Source organism: Gekko japonicus, unplaced genomic scaffold (assembly GCF_001447785.1).
Source record: "Gekko japonicus isolate JY-2015 unplaced genomic scaffold, Gekko_japonicus_V1.1 scaffold97, whole genome shotgun sequence".
NCBI classification, from domain to species: domain Eukaryota; kingdom Metazoa; phylum Chordata; class Lepidosauria; order Squamata; family Gekkonidae; genus Gekko; species Gekko japonicus.
Window position 1 is genome coordinate 1,246,814 of NW_015170278.1, and position 13,485 is coordinate 1,260,298.

The 13,485-nt window shown below is 49.7% G+C and overlaps 1 protein-coding gene across 2 annotated transcripts in view; it reads right to left on the reverse strand.

Annotated features, from left to right (window-relative positions):
* Positions 1–13,485, reverse strand: part of TPPP (tubulin polymerization promoting protein) — a 101,567-nt gene that overhangs the window by 8,563 nt on the left and 79,519 nt on the right. For both annotated transcript variants that reach the window (XM_015417734.1, XM_015417733.1), the window contains exon 3: positions 8,032–8,182. In XM_015417734.1, the coding sequence (XP_015273220.1) occupies positions 8,032–8,182 (151 nt within the window). The remainder of the gene's footprint in view (positions 1–8,031; positions 8,183–13,485) is intronic.

Below are 13,485 nucleotides of genomic sequence, written 5' to 3' on the forward strand. Positions count from 1 at the left end.
AAGTTACATCATGACATAGAGTTTTCCCCTCAAATGGCTGTGGCCCCGCCCCCAGCGTGCCCGGCGTCATGACGTCACTTCCTTGTGACGTGCACGCGGGGGTGGGGTTTCCCCCGGGGCCCGATTCCGTGGGGGCGGAAATCGGGCCTCCAAAGCGGGGGGAAATCCACCCCCCGGGGGGATTTGGCAGCCATAGGGCCACAGTCTTCAGAAATTACTGATTTACTTCACATTTAATTAATTTTTCCACTCTGCAGCAATTAACTGTGGGCATGTCAGAGCATACCTTTGAGACCGCCTTTCCCCATATGAGCACTAAGGTCTACTAATCCTCCGACTTGCCTCGACCAGGGCCAGGGCTTTTTCAGCCCTGGCCCCCATCTGGTGGAATGAGGTCCCGTGTGAGATCAGGGACCTGTGGGATCTATTAGAATTCCACAGGGCCTGTAAGACAGAGCTCTTCTACGGGCTTCTGGTTGAGGTGTCAGGTGTCCCCTTCCTTTGGCTGGCCCCATCTGTAGCCTGGATCGTTAAGACCTTTAAAATCCTTAAAATTTTAATACCATCTTAACCAATAAGGTATCTGGTCTCCACTAGAGTTTACATGGTACTTAGGAGTTATGTTATTTTATACTGTGCTCTTAATCTTTTTTTAACTATATTGTATTTTACACTGTTGAAACCCACCCTGAGCCCGCTTGCGGGGAGGGTGGGATATAAATCCAAATAAATAAATAAAATCCTCAAGGAGGTGACGTGGCTAAAAGGTAGCCCTTAAATGCAGTGGCCATAGCATGTACCTCGCAACCCCTTGAGGGGTTGATCACAGAAAACACAGTACAGGGCAGGATTGCCTTCATACACCCTACCTGGAAGATAAGAACAGAAGAACATAAGAGAAGCCAATGTTGGATCAGGCCAATGGCCCATCCAGTCCAACACTCTGTCACACAGTGGCCAAAAATACCAGGTGCCGTCAGGAGGGCCAGCAGTGGGGCCAGGACACTAGAAGCCCTCCCACTGTTGCCGCCGCCCCCAAGCACCAAGAATATAGAGCATCACTTGCCACTGATGGACTTCTGTTCCATATGTTTATCCAATTCCGTCTTGAAGCCGTCCATGCTTGTAGCTTCCACCGCCTCCTATGGCAGTGAATTCTATGTGTTAATCACTCTTTGGGTGAAGAAGTACTTCCTTTTATCTGTTCTAAACTGACTGCTCAGCAATTTCATTGAGTGCCCACGAGTTCTTGTATTGTGAGAAAGGGAGAAAAGTACTTCTTTCTCGACCTGCTCTATCCCATGCATAATCTTCTAAACCTCAGTCGTCGTTTCCCCAAGCTAAAGAGCCCCAAGTGCTTTAACCTTTCTTTATAGGGAAAGTGTTCCAACCCTTTTATCATTCTAGTTGCCCTTTTCTGCATCTTTTCCAATGCTATAATATCCTTTCTGAGGTCTGGTGACCAGAATTGTGCACAGTATTCCAAATGTGGTTGCACCATCGATTTCTACAGGGGCATTATGATACTGGCTGATTTGTTTTCAGTTCCCTTCCTAATAATCCCCAGCATAGCATTGGCCTTTTTTATTGCAGTTGCATACTATTTCGACATTTTCATTGAGTTACCTACTATGACTCCAAGATCTCTCTCTTGATCAGTCTCTGCCAGTTCAGACCCCATCATTGTGTATTTATATTTAGGATTTTTGGCTCCAATGTGCATCACCTTGCACTTGGCCACATTGAACCCCATTTGCTATGTTGACGCCCACTTGCCTATCTTTGACAGATCCCTTTGGAGTGCCTCACAATCCTCACTGGTTTTCACCACCCTGAACAACTTCGTATCATCCGCAAATTTAGCCACTTCACTGCTTACTCCCAACTCCAAATCATTGATGAACAAGTTAAAAAGCAGTGGACCAAGTACTGATCCCTGCGGTACCCCACTGCTTACCTCCCTCCACTGAGAAAATTGCCCCTGTAATTTCCCGGATCTCCTCTGGAACCCTTTTTAAAGATGGGAGTGACATTAGCTACCTTCCAATCCTCAGGAATGGAGGCAGATTTTAAGGAAAGATTACATATCTTTGTCAGGAGATCTACAAGTTCACATTTGAGTTCTTTCAGAACTCTCGGATGTATGCCATCTGGGCCTGGTGATTTTTCAGTTTTTAAGTTGTCTATCAGTTTTAGGACCTCCTCTCTCGTCACCTCAATCTGACTCAGGTCTTTCAACACCCCTCCTGAAATCAGTGGTTCTGGAGTGGGCAAGCACTTCTCATCTTCCACAGTGAAGACGGAGGCAAAAAATGCATTTAGCTTCTCAGCCATTTCCCTATCATCCTTCAATACTCCTTTTACCCCTTGGTCGTCCAAGGGCCCCACTGCCTCCCTGGCTGGTTTCCTGTTTCTAATGTATTTGAAGAAAGTTTTATTGTTGGTTTTTACGTTTTTTGCTATATGCTCCTCATATTCCCTTTTTGCCTGCCTGACCTCAGACTTGCATTTTATTTGCCATAGCCTGTGTTCCGTTTTATCAGCCTCACTGTGACTAGCTTTCCACTGCTTAAAGGAATTCTTTTTACTTTTTACAGCCTCCATTACTCTGTTTGTTAACCATGCAGGCTTTTTCCTATACCTTTTTGTGCCTTTCCTAACCTGCGGAATATATATTTTTTGAGCTTCTAGGATCGTAGTTTTAAATAGATCCCAAGCTTCCCCAATTGTTTTGACCCTTTCTACTTTTCCTTTCAGTTTCCTCCCCACGTGTCCCCTCATATCAGAGAAATTACCCCTTTTAAAGTTAAAAATGGTTGTGTGAGTCTTTTTGGCCAATTCCCTATTTGTACAAATGTTGAACTCAACAACATTATGATCACTGTTTCCAAGTGGTGCAATCACTTTTACATCTCTCACCAGGTCTTGAGTGTTACTTAGGACCAAATCAAGGATCGCCTCTCCCCTGGTAGGTTCCGTGACCATCTGCTCCATAGCACAGTCATTTAGAGTGTCTAGAAACTCAATCTCTTTTTCTCGACTAGAACACATAGTGACCTAATCAATGTGTGGATAGTTAAAATCACCTATTACGACACAGTGTTTTTGTCTAGCTGCTATCTTTAATTTATTCATAATTTTATAATCCTCCTCTATCTTTTGATCTGGTGGGCGATAACAAACTCCCAGTGTTAAGTTTCCTTTTGGCTCCCCTATTTCAACCCATAGAACTTCCAGAAGTTTTGGCTCCTCCAGGAAAGGCACCGGGGGGCTGTCATATCCATACAGCACCTTAAAAGGGGACATCCCCGTAGATGAGTGACACGTGCTGTTATAGCAGAACTCGGCAAGGGGTAGGAGATCCACCCAATCATCTTGCTGATAGTTAGTGAAGCAGCGCAGATATTGCTCCAAGGTTTGATTTACTCGTTATGTCTGTCCGTCGGTCTCGGGATGATAGGCACTGCTTAACGCCCATTCAACGCCCATAAGCTTCATAAGGTTCCACCAGAACTGGGACACAAATTGGGCCTCCCTATCGGATATAACTTTGGCCGGAAGCATGTGTAGGTGGACCACGTGGAGCAAGAAAGCTTTCGCAAATGCTTTTGCCGTGGGTAGGGAAGCGAACAGGACAAAATGCGCTTGCTTATTGAATAAATCCACGACAACCCAAATGACCGACATAGTCTTACTCGGTTTCGCAGATCTCTGGGTTTAACCCCACCCGGTACAACTCCGCTAAGACCTGATCCGGCCAGTTTTGGACCTTGGCTGCATGCAATTTAAACTCCGACAAGTATTCTCTCACTAACTGCTTCCCTTGCTTCAGGGTGCGTAAGAGCCCTCCCTTTGGGCCTGGTATTCCGATCCTCGAACTGGGCACGCAATGCCCACATAAAAACGTCCAGGCTCACTAGCTCTGGGCCCCTCGCATTATGTAGTCCCACATACCACGCCGCGGCAGCTCCACATAACCGGGCAGCAATAACATCCACTCGGCTGCTGTCGTCCGGGAAAAGGTGGCTCCACCTTTCCACGAATTTCATCACTCGAACCACAAAATAAGACAGTTCCTCCGGGTCCCCGTCGAACGTTGCCTCGATCAGGTCCTTTGAGAGGTGGTGCAGGGGACCTCTCGGGCTGCCTGGCCAGGGCGCCGGTACCGGTCCCTCCCCTGGTCTTGGCACCGGCACATCCACCGGGCCCAGCAGTCTCGGGCCTTGGGGTGCCGGTTCCGGGAGTGCCAGCTGAGGTGGGGGAAGAACAGAAGCCGGCTGTTGCGCCTCCCTCTCGGCCCTTAGGGCTTGCACCACCATCTCTGGGATCGCCTGGATTACTTCCTCAAGCTCCCATCTTAGTTGACGCCTGTCCCGCTCCACCGCTTCTAGGCGGTGGGCCAGCTCCAGTCCCTCGTCCGGGGAGGCATGGCCGCTCCGCGCCTTGGAACGGCCCATCACCCATGCCCCGTTTGGTGCTTCCAAGGCTCCCCCAAATGGGGGGAAGCCACCTGCGGATGCAAATCCCACATCAAACCGGCTGTCTCTCCGAGGCCCTTGCGTGAGCACGTATGTCTCCGCCATTTAATCCGGGTTTAATCGGCGCCACCTTAACGAGCCTGGTCGATACCCCTGCCCGGGCGGTTGCCTCGGTCCGCAGGGGGTCAGGAAAAGGTGGGTTGAGGTCGTCTTTGGTACTGTTCCGTGCTCTGGGGCCTTCTTCGGGGTAGTCACCGGTAGCGTAGTAGTCACCGGCACATTGGTCTGGGTGATGGGGGTTTCCTCCCCAGTTGTCGTGGGGATAGGTTTCTCCTCTTCGTCACTCATCTTGGGTTGAGAGAGGCGCGTAGATAGAGAAAGTGGATTCCTAACAGAATGTCAGGTTCCACAGCCAAACAATTGAGTTACACCCCTGTCATAAGGTTATACTTTATTGTCAGAGCTATAGAGGCAGTAACATCATCACTGTTAGGAATGGCTACGTTCCTACAAGCATAATGGGATATAGGGTATTCGTATGCACCCCACCCCACCCCTAGGCCAATTGACCTGACTCCCGCCCCCGGGAGAATGGGGCCCCAGGCCGTTAAAGCCAAAGCTGGGAATCGAAACTAATCCTACAGGTAATTGATGGGAAGACACTACACAGACAGCCTACAAGGTCAGAGATAATAAGGAACGAAGGAATGCAGCAGCAGTTGGTACACAGGTCAAGCAGATGCAGGCCTGCCCATAAACATCATGGCAGCATAGCCGACACTATCTAGAACAAGCGTAATGTCCGCTACGTTCGCACAAGGCAGGCAAGTCACCATATGGTCAGTACGCGGGTTCGCTACCCAGCTGTATACGTGCCTAAGGATTGAATCACCAACTACCAAGAGCCCCCCTCCCACCCTGCCCAGGGATGGTTCCTTGGTGCGAAAGGATCCCCTTTCACCAGCTGAAGAAGAGGTCCCTTCTGAGGGCACATTCCCCTTATCTGCAGCACAGTGCCCTGTCTCCCCTTGACCCTCATGCTCCCTGACAGCAGCAGGGCTGCCATTTTCAGAGTGGGACATATCTAACAAGTCCCCGAGAATCTTCATCCCATACAGCAAAAGTGCATCTCTGCTGGCACATCACACTTGAAGGCCACCGATTCTAGCAGCTGTAGTAAACATGAACGTGAGATAAGGGAAACCCCTGCCAGGCGCTGTGACAACTCTCAGACATTAAAGGATGTTTCTCAGTCTTCTGGCCACATAAAGCACGGGCACTTTCCAGAGAAGATGACAGACTAACTCCCATAATAGCGAGCTACAGACCATGAGGGTTAATCTGGCTCAGTCCCAGCTTCAATGAGGGGCTCTGGCTTAGTGGAAGAATATCTGCTTGGCCTGCAAAAGGTCCCAGGTTCAATCCCCGACATCCCCATAGAAGGATCAAGTAGGAGGTGATGCTGAAAAACTCTGCCTGAGACCCTGGGGAGCCGCTGCCAGTCTGAGTAGACGAGACTGACCTTGACGGACCAAGGAGGGTCTGAGCCAGTAGAAGGCAGCTCCATGTGTGTGACCTTGGGAAACTGGTTACTGCTCACTTCCGGTTCAGCTGCTGTTAGGTGTTGAATCTCATAAGCCCCTGACTCATTCTGCCCAGACAGCAGCCTCTCTTGCACCCCAAAGAGGCATTGCAGCCCGCTGACTCAACAAGGTCAAGTGACCAAAAGGACCAGTGCCACAGAAGCCTTTTTTGGACAGTAAAAGTGCAAGAAGATCCAATCAGTCAATCCTCAAAGAAATCAACCCGGACTGTTCCCTGGAAGGCCAGATAATGAAACTGAAGCTCAAATACTTTGACCACCCAATGAGAAGGGAGCACTCACTGGAGAAGACCCTGATGCTGGGAAAGACTGAAGGTCAAAGAAGACGGGGACGGCAAAGGATGAGATGGTGAGACAGTGCCATAGATGCAACGAACATGAAATTAAGCAAACTCCAGAGGACGGCGGAAGACTGGAAGGCCTGGCGTGATCTGGTCCATGGGGTCGCAGAGAGTCGGACTCGACTGTGCGACTGAACAACAACAACAAAAAAGTGCAGTACAAACAAATTGCTTCCAAGGGGCCAAGACTTTTTAGGTGGATGAAGGAAGGAAGCTGGGCAGAAAGGGAAGCTTCCCTACTTCTACAACACCTGGATACGTAAAAGGAAAGCCGTTCCATCCCCTCTTGAAAAGAGACCCTTCGTTCAGAGCTCTCACTTTCCATTTAGTTGCACGATCATAAGCTCTTGAGCTGACTAAGAAACATTCTGTCCACGCATCTAGTCTATTGTTAATTTTGCAAAATTCTGACTCAGTGTTAGAGGGGCTTTAAAAAAACAAACAGAAATAGAAATGCTTGTGAGTCAGAAAGAGAGGAAGGAGGAGGGGGAGATTGGATTTATACCCTGTCCTTCACTACCTGGAGGAGTCTCAGAGTGGCTTACAGTCTCCTTTCTCTTCCCACCCCCACAGCAGACACCCTGTGAGGCAGGTGGGGCTGAGGGAGCTCTTTCGAGGACTGCTCCTGAGAGAACAGCTCTGAAAGAACTTGTGACTGACCCAAGGTCACACCAGCAGCTGAATGTGGAGCAGTGGGGAATCAAACCTGGTTCTCCCAGATTAGAGTCCGTGCTCCTAACCACAACATACAAACTGGCTCTCTAAGTGCTTTTTGTCCACTGTTTGCCACCGGCCAACCTCCTTCTAAGTATTTTTGCTTAGGAGAAGAGGAGGAGGAGATTGGATTTACACCCCACCCTTCACTTGGAGTCTCAGAGCAGCTTACAGAGCAGCTTCCTTTTCCTTCCCCTCCACACAACAGACACCCCGTGAGGTAGGTGGGGCTGAGAGAGCTCTTTTGAGAACTGCTCTGAAAGAACTGCTCTGACAGAACTATGGCTTGCCCAAGGTCACTCCAGCGAGCTACCAGTCTGTGGAGTGACTCCACGCATGTGGAGGCGTGGGGAATCAAACCCGGTTCTCCCAGATTAGAGTCCACACTCCTAACCACTACACCAAACTGGCTCTCTAAGTGCTTTTTGTCCTGTTTGCCACTGGCCAACCTCCTTCTAAGTATCTTTGCTTAGGAGGTGTGGAGGAGGAGATTGGATTTATCCCCCGCTCTTCACTTGGAGTCTCAAAATGGCTTACAAACTCCTTTCCCTTCCCCTCCCCACAACAGACACCCTGTCAAGTAGGCGGGGCTGAGAGAGCTCTGACAGAAACTGCTCTGAAAGAACTGCTCTGAAAGCACAGCTCTTGTCAGAACTATGGCTTGCCCAAGCTCATCCAGCAGCTGCAAGTGGAGGAGTGAGGAATCAAACCCGGTTCTCCCAGATTAGAGTCCGCGCACTTAACCACTACACCAAACTTAGCTAAAGAGACTGGGTGCATATATACACTCAGGGTGACTAAGGGCTTTTCTTGTGAGGGGCAACTAGAAGGCTCAGGCGCTAAGAGAGGTTTTGGGGGAAGACAGCAAGGTTTACCGTAAGCCAGGTGACCGTACCGTGACTCCAGATATGACTGGTGCTTTCCCTTCAACGAGCTTGTGCATTTCTTGCAGCGCTTCCTCGTTGCTCTTATCTTTAAACCGTTTCTTGGAGAGTTCCTGAAGTGCTTCCTTAAACTGATCAAAAATAATTGTCCTGGATTTGCCCCTGGAGCAGAAACATAACACAAATGGAAGAGATCAGGAGAACAGTCTGTGTGCAAGAACGAAGAACAGCCCACCAATAATTCCACGCAGCTCATGAAAGCCTTGGGCTTCCTTGCAATTTCCTTCCATGCAACCCTTTGAGGCATCCGCATGACAGTCTTAGTGTCCGATTCATACTTGTATGACTGGCAAGACTTCCCCCAAAGAATCCTCAGAACTGTCGCTTGGTGAAGATGTTTAGAGCTCTGTTAGAGACCCCCACCCATTCTCCAAGGCAGTCACCCGTGTTTTCTGAGGAGGAGGGCCTGCGTACTCAAAGGATACGACATACTCAAAGGTCCTGCACACACAACATCAAGGGAAGGCCCCGCCCTCTCTGCCCTGTTGTGGGCCCTCCAGAGGAACTGGCTGGCCCCTGTGTGAGACGGGAGGCTGGACTAGAGGGACCCTCCCTGGTCTGACCCCTGCAGGGCTCTTCGGATGTTCTTATCAGGGGAAGGCCTCGGCCTCTCTGCCCTGTTGCTGGCCCTCCAGAGGAACTGGCTGGCCCCTGTGTGAGACGGGAGGCTGGACTAGAGGGACCCTCCCTGGTCTGACCCCTGCAGGGCTCTTCTGATGACACCCCCGCTATGCGGATAAAACGTTAGAGATGGAGAAGTCCCACCCCTGCTGACGTGGCCTGCACTTGCACGAAACCCTTGAATATGACCAAATTTATCACAAAGAACTAAAAGCTCTCACATGGAGGGCCCAGGGTAGCCCGATTTCATTAGACCTTGGAAGCTAAGCAAGGTCGGCCCTAGTTAATACTTGGATGGGAAATGTCAGCTATGCTGCCATGATGTTTATGGGCAGGGCTGCATCTGCTTGACCTGTGTACCAACTGCTGCTGCATTCCTTCCTTCCTTATTATCTCTGACCTTGTAGGCTGTCTGTGTAGTGTCTTCCCATCAATTACCCATGGGATTAGTTTCGCTTCCCAGCTTTGGCTTTAGCGGCCTGGGACCCCATTCTCCCGCGCGCAGGAGTCAGGCCGATTGGCCTAGGGATGGGGGGTGGTTTTTTTGCATACGAATACCCTATATCCCATTATGCTTGTAGGAAGGTAGCCATTCCTAACAGTGGTGATGTTACTGCCTCTATAGCTCTTACAAAGAAGTATAACCTTATGACAAGCGTGTACTCAATTTAGGGTTGCCAGCCTCCAAGTGGGGCCTGGAGATCTTCTGCTTTTACAACTGATCTCCAGCTGACAGAGAGCAGCTCCCCTGGAGAAAATGTCTGCTCTGAAGGGTGAACTCTATGGCATTGTACCATGCTGAGGCCCCTCCCCTCCCTAAACCCCACCTTCACATGGCTCCACCCCCAAAGTCTCCAGGTATTTTCCAACCCAGACCTGGCAACTCTAACTCAATTGTTTGGCTGTGGAACCTGACAGGAGACCACCATCGACCTCCGGGGTCACTATGCCCAGCTAGGCAATGGCAAACCACCTCTGAAGACCTCTTGCCTTGAAAACCCAGTGGGGTCGACATAAGTGAGCTGTGGCTTGGAGACACTTTCCACCACCAAAAGCCCCAGCGACAGAGGAGGGAAGGGGAAAGACCTGGCCCCTGCAGCCAGACTCTCCCCCTGCTGTTCAGAAATGAAACAGAGAGAGAACCCTCCCAGAGAGTGGAGACAGCCCCCCTCCCCTGCTGGACCCCTCTGTCCTTTCAGCCCTTCCCTGAAGAGTGGGGCAGGGACCTCCAACTGACATTGTTCCAAACGGTGTGTGTGTGTGTGTGTGTGTGTTGAACTGAATTACTATGAACCTGGGCTGTAATTCTGTGTGAAATTTGAATTCATGAACAAGGCATACATTTAATTCCCCCACCACTTCCGAAGTGCAGCTTTCGGTGTAAGACTGATTTTTTCACAGTAAAGAATTGCTTTAGATACCAAGCATTTACAGTAAAAGCTACACAAAGAACAGGGCGCTGTTCCAGCTACAATCAGTCATGAGTCATTAGATAAGCATACGGAGCAGAGGTCCATCAGGGGCTACTAGCCACAAGGTATAGATAGGAACTCTCGGTCTGGGGCAAGGGATGCTCTGTCTTCTTGGTGCTTGGGGGGGGGCAACAGTGGGGGGGCTCCTAGTGTCCTGGCCCCACTGCTGGACCTCCTGATGGCACCTGGTATTTTTGGCCACTGTGTGACAGAGTGTTGGACTAGATAGGCCATTGGCCTGCTTCAACATTGGCTTCTCTTATGTTCTTATGTTCTTAAAAATAAAACAAGGAGAGTCAAGTCAGTCATAATTAATTGGTGCTGTTGTCCCCCCCCCCCCAATGGGTCTTAAATCACAATTAGCTTCTGCAGGATCACAACGATGGCGTACTGGAGAAAAAGCCTACAAGTAAAAAGTATTAGCGTTCAAACTTCAGTTCTAAAATTCTCCTTTACAAAGTTTCAACTTATTCTGGCATTCTTGAATTGTCTGTAAAGAATTCTAGGCTGATTTGGAGCCTGAGGTGTTGTTGTTCCGGGGATTTCCAACACATTCTATCTTAAGGACAACAGGAAATCTCAACTCTGATCAAACTTTGTTCTGTTGCTTCAGACCAACACAGCTACCCACCTGAACCAAAGTAAAATTAGTTATTCATGAAGTACCACTGAACCCAGTCAAACAAGTTAGACACAACATTTTCCACACTGGGTACATGCCTTGGGTTCGATGCTGTTGGGAACCCACAGAAAAGTGGCATAGAAACGGTTTTAATCTTAAAAAATTAAGTTCCTGCTTCCCCACAGCATCGAGGTGTTTCCCTGCACCTCCCAGGTCTCTCCCACCTTTGATCTTTCCCAAACTTGATTTGCTGCAAAATTTTGGAAAGGATTGCAGCAAGGCCTGGGGGGTGCCATGTGGGTGGGAAAGTTTGGATGGCCCCAACCCCGCCCACACAGCAGCCATTTTTCCTGCCCCTATCCCAGCAGCAGCCACGCCCCTCCTGCGATCATGGGAGTCTTTTATTTTTAACTGACACCTGAGCAATGTTCCCTCTAAGCTGTGGAGTCTTGTGAGCAACAATTCTGCTTTCTGAGCTACTGGCTTTAAAGCTGTGAGCGAGCGATTTGGCTACTGTATAAATTAGTTTGCTCTGGAGCCACCCTTCCTGAGCAAAGACAAAAATCTGTGAGCTGGAGGCTAAAAAACTGTGAGCTATCTCACACTAACTCAGCTTAGAGGGAACACTGCTCTGGAGCCATCCCTCCTGAGCTAAGCCAAAAATGTGTGAGCCAGAGGCCTAAAAACTGTGAGCTAGCTCACACTAACTCAGCTTAGAGGGAACACTGCACCTGAGTATCATTATAACGTTATAACAATGTGTCTATTATGGTCTCTGAATTCCAGGCTTTTGGACTTTTTTAAAAAAGGTAAGTCCCTAGCCCCTTTTGTTGGGGAGATATGCCTTTCTCCTTATATCTCTGCAACAAAAGAGGCTACAGACTTACCTTTTCCAAAAAGCAAAAGATGGGAATTCAGGCAGATTCTTTAGAATGTTATAGAGACATACATGATCCACTGCTAATCAAATCCCCAGCAGTGTGGGGGTGGGATAGCCACCGTCAGGAGACTGGAGGCAGGGGAAATTGTGGGGGGGAGGGAGCGGCCACGCAGAAGCCCTATTTGGGCTGCGCTGTATTTGCAACCACAGCAGCAGTGGGGAAACTCTGCAAAACTGTCCCTCTTTGGGGGGGAAACCCACAACTAGTTCTGTCACTTTGTCATGACTGGCTGTACCTGGATTGGAGCCGCTGGCCTTGTAAAATGTGAAAAGCCAAACCAGCTGCCATAAAAGGAGTCCCTGAGCTTCGATTTCAGGTGTTTTCTCTATGCCACTTGCCTGCGGGGAGATCTGCTGGGCTTTTCTCCTGCCCTCAGCTCCTGTTTTCCAGTGGCAAAAACTGCTTTTGAAAGTCCCCTTAGTTTTAAACGTGGTTCTCCGTGTAGTAGCTTTTGAGAAACAGGGACGAAGCCCCGCGGGGTGCGCAGAAGTCAGTGGGCTGTTCTTTGATCTCGGTCATTTATTTTAACATCAAACCGGGCTCCTCCCCTTCCCAGTACAGCCGTCTAGTCACAATCCACTTGTAACCAGCGGCATAATCTCATTCCACTGACTCAGTGGGAAGTAATGAAGCCTAGGTCAAGGGTGGCCCACCCGTCCTTCCTGTTCCTGCTGCCGTTGTCCTCTGTAGCCCAACCAACCCACTGCTTTTCTCTGCTCACCCGAGCCCACTTCTGCCTCTATCTCTGCCTTCGGCAGCTGCAATGGAATAAACCATAACCTGGAACACACCCAGTTTGGATGACTGGACCAAACAGCTGCCTGCCTGCCTTAGCTGCTCAAAGCCTTTGTTGTGGATTATGAGGTCGTCCTGTCACACTCTGCAGCACCAGCCAATCGGAGAGGAGCATGATGAGAAGAAGCTACAGCTGCTGATTTCAGAGTGCCAGGCAACCAGCCCCTGGCTCCAAACAGCAGCCACTCAGTTGGGAATTTGGATGCTTCAAGCCTCCAAGAGGAAGTCAGATTCCCGCTAAATGCCAGAAGGGAACATGTAGACCAATGCTCCCCCTAAGCTGCGGAGCCTTGTGAGCAGGGGTCATTTCGTTGAAAAAGAGGTGCAGGAGCTCATTGGCATAACTCATTAGCATAACTTATTTGCATATGCCACACCCCCTGACATCACCAGAAGCGTGTCAGAAGGCAACACACACTGCTCAGGCTCCACTGGACAGTTTTGGATTGCTAGCTATTGGGGCGGGGGGGGACGGGGAAAATCTGTCCGGCTTCACATCTCTAGTCCTGGCAGAGGAGGGAGAGCTTGTACCTGAATAAAACTTGGTCTTGTTTTGGGCCAGGGGGAGCTCTGCAACTTACCTGGCTGCTTCTTGCTCTGACTGAGGGCTGCTGGGAGCAGGGGGTGGGGCTTGTTGCATGTGCCCGCCCCCTGGGCTCTTTACTGCCGGAGCTCCGCTCCTGTGCGCTCCTGCAGGAAATGACCCCTGCTTGTGAGCAAATAATTCTACTTTGTGAGCTACTGGCATTAAAGTTGTGAGCAAATGATTTGGCTACTGCATAAATTACTTTGCTCTGGAGCCCTCCTTCCTGAGCTAAGACAAAAATGTGTGAGCCGGAGGCTAAAAAATGTGAACTAGCTCACACTAACTCATCTTAGAGGGCACACTGATGTAGACAGGGAGAGCTGGCAATGTAGAAGAGGAACCCAGGCCACCCCCACCCCCACTGGGTA